This window comes from Diorhabda sublineata, chromosome 4, assembly GCF_026230105.1.
Source record: "Diorhabda sublineata isolate icDioSubl1.1 chromosome 4, icDioSubl1.1, whole genome shotgun sequence".
NCBI lineage: Eukaryota > Metazoa > Arthropoda > Insecta > Coleoptera > Chrysomelidae > Diorhabda > Diorhabda sublineata.
Window position 1 is genome coordinate 27,941,275 of NC_079477.1, and position 13,372 is coordinate 27,954,646.

General features: G+C 32.2%; 1 protein-coding gene across 1 annotated transcript in view; it reads left to right on the forward strand.

Annotated features, from left to right (window-relative positions):
- LOC130442925 (voltage-dependent calcium channel gamma-5 subunit-like) overlaps positions 1-13,372 on the forward strand; it is a 289,009-nt gene that overhangs the window by 231,876 nt on the left and 43,761 nt on the right. The window contains exon 5 of the mRNA XM_056777334.1: positions 9,408-9,628. Coding sequence (XP_056633312.1) covers positions 9,408-9,628 — 221 coding nt within the window. The remainder of the gene's footprint in view (positions 1-9,407; positions 9,629-13,372) is intronic.

Consider the following 13,372-nt stretch of genomic DNA (forward strand, 5'->3'; position numbering starts at 1 on the left):
GCACCTACTTAATTTTTATTTCATTTGTTGCTTTTTAGAATACGTAGCTGACGATTTTCTTGATTTTTTAACTACTAAATCTGATCCTCAAGAATGTCGCACCCATGTTTCTTATCGATTATGAATTTTCTGTCCAATTTTTTACAAACTGACACCCAGTTTTCTGTGAACCACTTTAACCAAAGCTTCCCTTTTTTTTGGTATTTTTTGACTTTTCTTCAATCGAAATACCTCTCTCAACACGCCGATATTTTCCGGTTTTTTATTGATTGGATTATTTCACGGTTATTTTTGCTTCTTTCCATGTTATGCATCTTTTCTCAAGTATATTATCTAGTCTTGAGTCTTACATTCTTTGTGAATGACCCCACCAACTCGACTGTCTTTGTTCAATGAATTCCATAAGTGACATAATTTCCAGATCTTTGCTCTGTAAACTTTTAATTTTGTACTTCTTGAGACTTCTCTTACTTATTTATTAGGCGGTTGTTTGTGCTATAATATGTATTTATGGCGTTTCTAATTGGCTTAGCAGTTTCTGCGTCTTCATTGTCTGTATTTTCTATTTCTGTTCGAAGATATTTAAACGTTCTCACAGTTTTGATTCTATGTCCCTATATTTCTTTGTTTATCATTTGTTGTTTGAGTGCCATAACTGCAGTCTTTTCTACATTTATTCTAGTGCCAAATTGCTTCAGTGTGTTGTTCCAAATGTCAAAGTTTGTCTGTAAATCTTGGTTGTTTTCTACAATAAAAACTATGTCATCAGCCTATGCTCCTCCAAATATATCACTATTTGCAGGTTTTTGCATCCAACGCACATTTTCTCTATCATGGCTGTGCAGATATTTATTATATCATCTAGATATATGTTGAAAAGTAATGGACCCAATCCCCACCTTGTTTTACTTCTGTTGTGGTTAGGAAAGCTTTAGAAATTAGGTTTTTACTAATAAAATGATTCACACATTTTTTATATAAGCTCATGATTGCATTTCGTAAGTCGACATTCTTTTTAAACTTTCCCATATTTTTACCCTCGGTACTCGCTGTCCCCATATCAATAAATCCAAATAACGCGTCTTCGCCTCGTCAGCCAGCTTTATCTAAATTTGTTTAATGGTAAATACGTGATCTTGTACACTTCTACATTAGCGTAATCCACTTTATGTATCATTTATTGTATTTTCTATGTATGGTCTCAGTTTGTTATCTAAGAGTTTTTCATAAACTTTCATAGAAGTACACGGTAATTTTATTCCTCTGTAAACTGCCAAATTACGAGAAACAATTAATAACTTTCTCAGTAAACACCTACTTTTGTCGTCTTTAGCTACATCAGAGCGAGTACGAGCTTCTTTCAAAGTGTTTCTTCAAAATAAAAGATTTGCACCTTATATATTTTTCTTCGAACTTCTCAACCAACTCATTTGCTTCATCACCCTATAATAAGCAAAATTTTTTAGAACGAAAATCACTTCTGCTCTAGTCCGACGTAGACTGATATTTTAAACAAAAATTTTTGAATCCTTTGCAATTCTTTCAATGAATTTCTACGTGTATATAACTTATATCACAGCTCGTGAACTATATATATATATAATATATATATATATATATATATATATATATATATATATATATATAGAGAGAGAGAGAGAGAGAGAGAGATATTTCGCTTCTTACATAATCAGCAAACCCATCATCTCAACACTTGAGTATATCTACCTTTTATCAAAAGTATCAAAATTGAAATATTCCATTTTACATTTCAACCGACAAAAATAAACATCAAAGCCCTAAAGACGTAAATTCACTTCCAAGACGACGTTCATATTCCTATATTATTCAAGGTCATGTAGATATATAGACTAAGGTACTAAGTTATAAGAAGCCTTAATAACTAGGGAATGAGTTATGAGAGGCATAAATAACTATAAGTATATCAGTGGCAAAGAAAACTTGAAGTTACTCAATCAAAGAATCTATTTGTGGTATAAAATATATGGTGTTCCAGTTAAAAGAAAAAAAAAAGGATGAAAGGTGCGAATCTCTGTCCACCCTGTATACAAAAAAGAAAATATGAGAACTCAATATAATACAGAGATATTGTATCATACTAAGAAACTTAGTATAAATCATTTTTATCTAAAACTTAATTTTGAGATAAATTTGTCCCTATCTCAAGCACGCACGAGATCGATAGGAACCTCTGCTAACTTATTCTAAGTGGTAACCCAATATCACCAATAAAATTTAGTTCTGTGGGAATTATTGTTATTTCACCACTATTTTTTGCGTAATTTGACTGGACTATTGGTAAATGTCGCGGAGATGTATTACAGAATGAGCCTACGTTACATACAAAGAAATTTCGACTATCGTCTCCTGATTCCCCGACGAGTTTAGTTTCAAATTGTTTTCCCAAGTTTAGGCAATTTTTCAACTTTAATAGATTGCAGAATGAAGCAGTCTAACTTTTTAATTGGTTCGCCATTCTTCCTTTGGTTCCAAACAAAAAATATATGTGTGTATCAGCCTTCAATTTGTTACACGTCAACTGAAATCCCTTTTAAAAAATTAGTGCATCAGCTGCTCGCTTCAATAACGCCACGAGTGACGAGAAAGAAATGCAGGGAAGACGCGTCGCAAATCCCAAAATCCCCAGAGAAAAGCCCTTTCTGTCGCAGTGGCCACACATAAGCGTCTACACAACTTATCAAAATTTATATATAGGCAAGAGAAAAATACGACGCAATGGAAAAAAACAGAAAAAATGTTGTCTGTGAGAGAATTTTCTGGAGATGAATAATAGTATATTCATGTTAAAAATGACTTTTATAGGGTGGGCAGCTGTTTGTATATCCATCTAACTTCACTCGACGTTTATCATGGATAACCGTTAAAATGAGAGCAACATGGAAAATAATATTGGAATAGTTCCAAAAACTTATAAGTTTATCCCAGATTATATTCTTATCATCATCAAAAAGAAAGTCGTTCCAAAATCGACTGAATGTTGAAGAGTTTTACGAGCTAAAAGACAATAAAAAGATATCCAAAATACTCAACAGTTTTCAACTGTCTTGGATCGTTTATTTTTTTCTAGTTTGTTTTTGAAAACAAAATGTTTTCTTTAATCAAATTTCACCCAAAAATTTATTATATCATTTAGAAATGGGAAGTATTAAAAATGGACAAAAAGAAACAATCAGGGGACTGGTTTATGCAAGAGGAATAGTTAAAACATTGTTATAAAGGTATATAATGAAATTAGGAGAGTGCAACAATTTTGGTTCATGGAAATGGGATAAAATAGCAGTGCATATCGTAGGCTTGAGTCGCAAACCAAGTAAATCTGTTTTTTCCCCTATATGAACATTTTGATTCCATTAGATAGATGATTTCTGAATATATTTAACAGAAAAACTTAAAGATTCAAAAAAGTATAAGTCTAAATAAAAAACCTCACAACTCCAAACCCCATTATGTTCCAAGCTAACCGCACTCCGTGTTAATTAACTTTTTTGCTTTTATCATTTTTTCCAAAACAAGTCAAGTCTCCACTGAATTTTTTTCATCGCTTCATCATCGCTTAAAGAAAAAATTTTGCAAAATACAAGAATAAAGAGAAAGTAGTGAACAAAAAAATCGTAACTCAAAGATAATATAAAAACAAAAGAAATTAAACTGAGAATTGGAGAGCCAAACTTATAGTTAGACATCGTAATTTTATGAAAAAAAGCAAATATATTTTAACTTTCTCTTCCACATCTTCGACGGAATCATATTTCCTTGTTCTTATGTAGATTTCACTATAAGAAACCGATAGAAATCGCAGGTCCAGCACTAGAACACTGGGAGGCGAATTTCACAAAATTCAAGTGATCAAGCAAATAAATTACAGTTTTAAAGAAGTACAAAACAAGTTTCCAACAATAATTAAAGTAAAAAATGAGAATAAGGTACTCATGATTTGATATAACCATTTTGCGTGAGCTAAGTATCGAGAGAAATGGATAGTAAAGGAAATGAAAGAGAACTTGTGAGAAATTTTCGGTAACAGAAAAATAATTCGAACTACTCGGGATATGAATTGAACCTAGATCTATTGAGTAGAAACATTTCGAATTAAGCTGTCCAAGAGTCACGTACCGCATTTATAGATTCACCTACATTAGAAACCCACAGGGAAACACTCCCGTTTACCTTCCCATTTCGAGCTTATTAAGGAAATGGAAAAAGAAAGGAATAATGGAAAGGAAAGTTCTACTTAGTGAGCAATTTTCAGGAGACGAAAAAATCATTCGTACTAGGAATCAGACTCAATATGTGGTTGAAAAATACAAACTTAGTTTAAAAATGTCATACCATTTCCCCCCCCCCAGACTTTTATAATAGTGACATTAGTTTTCTCATTGTAAGTCTCAGTGTTTTTTCAATGCTTTTGGTTATAAGTACAACATTTATTACTACTAGTAAATCTGATCCGGATAATCGAATGTTTTGATTAAATTATTGCATTTTCATTTGTCTTTGACAAATATACTAAGCTTAGATTAAATCTGATCTTTAAACGTAAGGCATAATCGAGGTGAATAACTTAGTTCCAAACATACAGGTAAAACTAATAAAAGCGTGTTTAAAACTAAGAAGAATCTATCAACCATTTCTTCAGGTGAATATAAAAAATGTTACTTCGTACAGTGAGAGCACCAGTGGAATAGATGTTAGCGGGTACCACACGATGCGTCCAATGCTTCCAAGGTTGGACGCTGGTATGATTGAACTCATCTTATAGTCCTAGTGCGTACATCATTCGACGAAAGTTTTGTTTCTAACGTTGGCTATGGAAAGTTGGTTTTTTAACCCGCGTCAAAGAAGTACCTAACATTGAAACGAAGATGGAACCAGCACTTCTGGTACAGCTACAACACTTTTTCTCCTCTTGCGCTTAAATGTTACGTGTTTTGTATGAAAAATAAAAGTTGCCAGAATCAACCAGTTTATTTTTGAAGTATTTATATCTGTTGTACGCTGTTCATGACTTTTTTCCACGTTTTCATTTTGTTAGGAACCTTTGGTAAAGTTCTAGCCTTCATCCAATGTTCAATCAACGTTGGAAATATATGTTGACGCAAGCGTTGGACGTATCATGTAGTTGCATCCATCCTCCCTGCCTCTTTTCAATGTTCAGCCGTAGGTTGGACCGCGAATATTTGCGTAAACCTTGGACGCATCGTGTAGAACCTGCTTTAGTTTCGGTAATGTTTCAGCCTTTGTCCAGCGTTCAATCAACAATGGAAGTTGAATGTTGACGCAAACGTTTGACGCATCTTATAGTATCGGCTTTAGTTATAATGGAGTTTTATGAAGAGGATTACTTTTTGTTTTTTGAAAAATTTGAAATAAAATCTTTTTTCCAAAATTGCCGATATTTTTCAGCCTTCTCTTATATACTGCATCATCAGTTGTCGAAAATATGAACTTCAATATCAATAGACCGAGCCAGGTTACCAAAAACCACATAGTACCTCTAAGTATAATCACCAAAATGACATTTGCTTTGGAGTTCAGCTATATTGTCACATTGTGATTGTTAATTATATAGAACAATCAACAAGCAATCAACGAAACATCATAAATTACTTAAAAAAATACTTTATCGGATAAAATTCGTCTTTCCAAAGAACCAAAAAATGTCTTGTCCGTGTTATTTACTTTTCTTCTCAATAATTCATGTGACTTCGATTCAGAATCTCCAGTATTCTACTTGGTGATGCACTGACAAGTTTATCGTGGTTATTGGATGACAATGTTAGCGCCGTTGAACTTGCCTTCAATCTACTTCGTAATCTGAATCGATTCCGTTTTTATCATTGGCTCCACCTCTTAATTTAGTTCACGATATTTCTAAAAGCTGAAGTATTGTATTTATCCTCATGAATCAGTGAAAAATCATGACTTTATTTTCCTGTAGATATTTTATGTATGTAACTCATTGGAACTTCTGTTACTACTACTCAAACACCGACGAATTAAACGAAAAGAGAAAACACAGCGAAACGAGATTAGAGTAGATAACAATATGTTCCGTCGGGCAAAAATTACACATTTTTGGTACTTTTTCCATTTAAAAATGGGTTTAATCGCCGACAACCATCCGTTTTAAACACACTGCAAAAATGTGTTGTCTTTGAAATATTCTCCGCTGGATACATTTCACTATAATGTAATGTAAACTAATTGTGGGGTAGACATTGTGGTAGCTTAAACGTTTGAGAAATAATTTTCTCATTTTGTCCTAGGAAATTTTTCATTCGGGAACAAAATGAAATGATTTCCAACCAATTTTCAGTTTTCGAGGAAAAAGTCTTCTTTTAGTTAACTCATAAGAAGTGGATGAAGTTGTGTATAAAAAGTCCTTCAATGTCAATTTGAAATTCTCCATCTACAGTATATGAATGATTAAAATACATAAATACATAAAATTAATTGGTAGTTTAATATTTTCCTTATCGCTTGTCTGCTTTAATACTCCGACGTCTCTCGTATCGACTGTGCGAAAAAACCTGAACTTGAGCTGCGGTTGAGATGTGGTTTTGCCAAGAAAGGAAGAAAGGAACCCAATATCTGGGAGCCTAATAAAAGAAAAGACAATAACTTTGCACAAAAAACTAAAAGCCGGAAGGGAATTCGTCATGGCGTCCGGTTTGTTTCAATAACTGCTGATGCTGAGTTTACTATGAAGTTTCAGAAAATCAATAAAGACCCACAATATGTACAACCGAATATATCTTCCAGTTAAGTTGAGGAATGAAATGTCCAATGTGACAAAAAGTGAGCTCAATGACGACCATATTATTACCCATGTTTTGGAAAATAATAGTGAAGAAACTGTGAACGAGGATTCAGATGGCAATAGTGACGAACCCCCTACTCGTATTTCACACGTTGCTGTCAAAAACGCATTGGATATTGCCTTTCAGTACATAGAGCAGAATTCAACTTTAACACCTTTTGTGGATCAAGAAATGAAGGAATATTGCAGCTTAGTCTAGAATGTCATTTACCAAACAAAAATCTATAACTGACGATAAAACATATTTCTAATATAATCTAAGTATATAATATAATATATGTTAATAAAAATGTTGTGTAAATGCTGATAATCCAAACTTCTTTGCGTACTAACCACCCTCCTAGTCTCCAAGATGAATTTACTAATTGAGATATACACATCCTCATTTTGCATTCTACCATTTTTATTTCAACAGTTGTATCCCACAACATTTGTGGTATTTATTCAAGTTCATTAATCGTTATTAAATGCTAATGATTGTTCTCAAGTTTATAGCCGGTAATATTGAACTGTCTCCTATAGATAAGAAAAACAAAATTAAACAATTTCATGCTAAGAACAGAGGTGGAAGCAAATTTATAATAAACAAAGTAGGTGTTTGGGTGACGCTTCTATATTTTGTGCTTCTGTATGAGTATACGCGGAATTATTCATTTTAAAATGATAAAACCTGAAGAAACAAATCTTCTTTCTGAACAATTATATTCAGGGAACTCATCTTCAATCAAAAAGTCCAGTGATTGTTCAAGGAAAGGGCGTTATTTTGCACACGACGATACAAGATCGCACTGTGCAGACTGACCTTGAAAAATAATAGTGTCCGATATCGCACTACCTGATGTCTATTCACAATCAAACGATACAATACAAGATGTTCCGGAACTTAATGCAAAAATTCGGGATGGAGTAGATGACGTGAAAATGATGCTGATGACAAAAAAATTTCTCATTCGACGCCTTGTTTCTGAGTTATAGGCCTTTATATGGAATCAGAACTTATATTTGAGTATATTTTCTATATAATACATTCGAACATCATGAGTTTTTATTGGATAGTTATATATATATATATATATCCACGTAGTGTGTTTGACGGAATAAATAATTCTACACTACTATCTGAAGGCCAAGGGCGACTGGTACCGGAATGGTTAACAATCTGTAACTTTCACAGGGACAACCTGTACAATAAAAAAATAGCATCAGTGAGTTTATCAATCAATTTTTTTAAAAAGATACTTCTTATTTAACTGAATAACATTTATGGTTTAGGAGATATATAGATTTCTAGATCGTTATACATGCCAAAAAAAAATAATTCGCCATAAAGAGACACTCTGAAGAAAATCATTGTAATTATTTATTGAAAATTCAGGAAGTATTAAAACACAATCAAGCAATTCTTAGGGAACTGATAAATAAATAAATAAACATTTGTACAGCATGCTATCGAAAATCATATTACTGGTGTAAGTAAAAAAGAGATTAATAATGAAAATATAAAAAAAAGATATCTTAAAAGCTTAGTATATGCAAACATAGGGAACGAAATGATCGATAGAATATACTCTCGTTGTTACGCTCTAAGGCAGAATCTTGGAATGATCTCCCAAGCTCCGTAGACTCCATAGTGTGTAGAAGTCCAAGGTGCCCCCTTCGAACATTATAGTTTTTTGTTTTTATTTGATAAGTTTTAGTCTAATCAATAAAAATTTTCCCACATTTAAATTTTTTCTCATGGATATAAAACGAATTTTACGAAACGAAAATTTGCTTCAATTAGAAATGTGTGATTGTGTTTTAAAATCTCTGTAAGTATAATAAGTATAATAATCACAATTCATGATTTTTTTTCAGAATGTCTCTTTATGGCGACCGGTTCTCAGCATAATTTTCAAGTCATCTACTCTCTGTCGAATTTTTTGCATCAAGTCCCAGAACACTTAGTATTTATTACCAATAAAAAAATCGAAAATTCTAACGGTTTTTTACTCAAAAACGAATGCGACTTAACAATGAGAATTTGCACAATGGGTGGCGAAATATTGTAAATAAAACAAAACATTCATTCGTTTGCATTTAATTCAAGAAAGCGAGATTACTTCCTAGTTCCTCTTTGTAAGTATGTTGAAAGAAACCCTAGACCTATGATAACCTATAGAATACATCAACCAATTTTATCAATAAATTCTTTCTAAAATTCACGATTATTTTTTCATTATAAGGTATTAATAGGAAAACTTTAAAGTACCATAGCAAACTATGTATCCAAGAAGCAAGGAAACATCATAAAATGATACCAATACCCAAATACCGATGAAACAGTCACCTACAATTCATAATATCTCAAATTTTCTTATTTTCTCGTTATATTGTATTATTATTGAATAAAAACCAGATGAAGGACGGAAATAATTGTTATAAAGCAGAATAATATGCTTTATAGAAGAAATGTAGCAAAGGGCAGTCGTAAGCATCACGTTCATCCTCGTAACATGAGGTAATAACAATTCACGTAAATTTAATGTACGTTTTGTTGTTACAGGTCTATCCCTAGGCACCGGTTTGGTCATCTTTGTTTCGTCTCTCTCAGAGACTCTGTTGGAAATATCGCAATACCACAAAGAACCGCCATCAGGCCCCGTCTACGACTACCGCTATGGATGGTGCTTTTTCACCGCAGGGCTCGCCTTCATTATGACCAACATGGCGGCCCTATTCTCCATATCTGGCTATCTTAATAGGTTCTCCACAGTTGACGAAATGGTAAGAGAAAATAACAACAAACAGCTTTCAATGGCTTGTTATTTTTTGCGAGCATTCTAGCAATAGTCTGGGGCGTCAATTCATTTGTTTTTACTAGAAAAGTAGAGAAAAAATATTGTTTCAACACAATCGATGGAAATAATAACGAAAACACGCTTTTATAGTTAATCCAAATGAAAAGTGAGGGAAATAAACGAGTTTTGAAAGCGTCGGATATCAATATCAATCCTCATAATTTTTTACCAGTATTCATTACGCAAGTTCGTTTGAAAAAATGTCACAAGACATAAATAAATATTTTTACTTTGTACTTTAGTGTTTTTCACAATGATTTCAACTTTACTCAATAGCGGATTTTACAGCTAATCATTAGAAAGTAATATTAATTTTTTTCACATTTCTAAAACTATATATTCACTATATACTTTTTCAACCTTCTTATCATCAGTATCTATTATATAAATTATTTTTCAAAACCAATTACCACGACTTACATCAGTGTAATTTGATGAAGTTCTTTTTTTTTGAAAAAATGTTTTATAGAACCAAAAAAAGTTTTTTGCTTTTTTATTCGCGAGCCTAATGAAATTAGATCTACCAACCAAAGGATTGTAAGCTGCGTTACGAACCATTGATCTATCGAAATATTTTACATTTGAACAGATAAATAAACAGAGTGAAGTAAATTATGATGGACAATTCTAATTTGCTTTATAAAATACTGAAATAACCTAAAAAAATACAATAAAAATTTGAAGATTCTTTGAAGTTAACAAAGTTTGTTGATTTTATTTAAGAAAAGAAGGTGTATTCTGAATATTGGGATGTTTCCTTAGCTCAATGTTATTCAAAATTAACTTTAAAATAATTATCGTAACGTGTGGTGTGATTTTTAAATAAACTGTATATTTTCTTAACGATAATTAATCGATATATGTCACAATATTTTATTGGAATGGAATGATGATGAAATTTTTTACTAGAAGAAAGAGGCTTGCACGGGGGATTTTGTAACAATATTTTAATGAATAGCCTCTTCTTTATTTGAGTATTTCTTTTTCACTCAGGTTGGACAAAAAAATATTTTGTTTTTGGAGTTTGGAGTTTTGGATATCCCTAAACGACTCTCAATTCTATTACAGGATTTTCTGCTTAAATCAAAAACTTAATAATGAAAGCCTATGATATAAATCAAGTAAGTTATGATAATGAAGACATTAATACATCTCTATTGAGATCTGCTAATGCAAATAGACAGGAAGTTGGAATGTTTATAAATATTGCTAAGACAATGTTTATAGTCGTAAGCCGCCAGCTATACCTCAACTCTTTACTACAGATAAATGGACAGAACGTTGAGAGGGTCTCCAATTTTAAAAACCTAAGTTGCTACATCCCCAAGCAGTTGGACTCGGATAAGAAAATTAGATGCAGGATTGAATCACTGTTTGTAGTAGTTTTAAACAGACGCATGCAGTTCGTGAACTTTTTAAAATAGTCAAATCCGGAAAATTGTCAAACCTCGATCATACCTTAGAGGAAATCGTTATCGGTTCCCAATAATGAAAGGCGAAACAGAGGGCTGAAGGGACAAAGAAAGAAAACAAGTATCCTAGTTGAGGAACATCCGGGAATGTACAGGTATACAGAATATTCAACAATTCCTCAGACTGCCTGAAAACAACGATCAGCTCTCCATTGTAATTTCCAACGTCAGGAGAACTTGACAAGGCACAATAAGAAGAAAAAGAATTGAAACCTGATGATCTGCTAATTATTGGTTTACCTGGGTATTATTTATTGATAGATAGATACGCTCTAAATGATCCCTCAAAGGTATTTTTCTGTTTCATCTTAGTATCCCATATCTTTATCTTATATCTGTGTTGTTGATTCGTAATTTCTTTTCCGACGATAGCCCTATTACTGTCAACAAATTTTTTGTTTCATCCATCTTCCTTCGGTTTTTGTGGGGCTCCTTAAAATTTATGAAGCTCTTGTCCTCTTTTTTAGCGATGATTACTGTATCGTCCCCAAACGCGATATATGTTGCGCTCTAGATAGTACCTATCATGCTTCGGTACTACTTTATCTATTGTGATATCCGCTATGAACTTGAATAGTAGATGTGTTCTATTTTTTCCGATATCTACAATGATCATCTACTTTGTATAATACACTCAATCTAACCACAATGTCTGAATTCATAAGCGCAATCTTTTTTGAGGTTATATGCCTTTAATATGCTCATGGGAATTTTATTCATATTTCAAATGATGTCGTGTCTTCTTGACTCTCAAACTTTCTTGATCTATTTCTCATTTTTCATCCGTTTTAGGAGATTTTGTGATTCAAATGTTTTCTTCCATTGTTTTATATCTTCATTTCGTATTTTCTATATTTTTCTATCTATCAGCACTTTTCTTATGTACTCCATATCCGCTTCATAGGTTGTATTTTGTCTTTGAACCAGGTGTATATATGAATTTAACCTGATCTTGATTTGATTTGATTTCTTCTATAATCATCCTAAGTTCATCCTTTTCAATTAATCATCCTTTGATTTATCAAGCTTCTTTTTCTAGAAGGTATTTCTTATTTATATACTATACAACCGCAACAGAACAACAACAACCTTAAGAATATGTCCTTTTCCGCACTTTGACAACGTGTCATGAAAATATACCGTAAACTATTCTGTAATTGTAGTTGTCGGTTTATTTCTGCAGTTAACACGTCTTAAAAAGCTTAACAGTGAAATTTCCAGCACTTTAGAACCAGAATTTGGGATTTATGAGGAAGGAAGATAAAATAAGTGATTATAAATGCTGCGTTCTCATATATAACTATTTCTAGTTGCTTGGAAGGACGTTAAGAAATATTTATGGGATCTTTACAATTCCATTCTTCTCTTAACTTATAAATATACTTCAGCTTTTCGTATTCGAACAAATTGTAGTAAACACCACAATCCTTAAATTTACATTATTCTGTAAACGACCCATTATTCCAAATTAGATTTTAGTAGGATCTGAACCCGTAAATTTCATAGGATATTCAGATATTGTAACCACTTCGACACACTGAATTCATATAATAATGTTAAGGAAAGAGCTCTGGATGACTAAGTTATTTTCTGCTCTGTTTTATGAGTAGGGAGGTGAGAGAGGTAAGAGGGATTGAGTGAGTAGAAGTGCGATGAAAGTTGTTTGTTGGACTATTCTTTTAGAAAAAAAAGATAAAAGTGTACATTAAGATAAAGTAAAATATCATAGTCTTTACCGATTACTAAAATAATTCAAATTTTAGCTTTATGGAATATTTTTGTGATCTCTTGATTATAATTTATTTTTAGGTTTATAGCTTCAGTAGCCTAAAATTAATAGATAATAATCCTTAATTTATAATTAAATCGAGCTCAGTTTACTCAAATTACGAGGATTATACCCTAAGGTCTCATCTTTTCTAGTCGCTCAAGGTCGTGCTATTTCTTTTCAATTCAGTGATGTGAGTACCGTTATTCTATAGTTTTCATCCATTTATATTAGAATTATGGCTTGGTATCCTAATATTAATAGATAATAATCCTGAATGTATAATTAAATCGATCTCAGTATAGTCAAATTACGAGGTTTGTACCTCTGTAGTCCAGTTTTCAATTCATTGATATGAACAATATTATTCTATAATTTTTATCCATTTTAATACGTTCATTTCGTTTCTAGTTTTATATTTCTAGCTTTG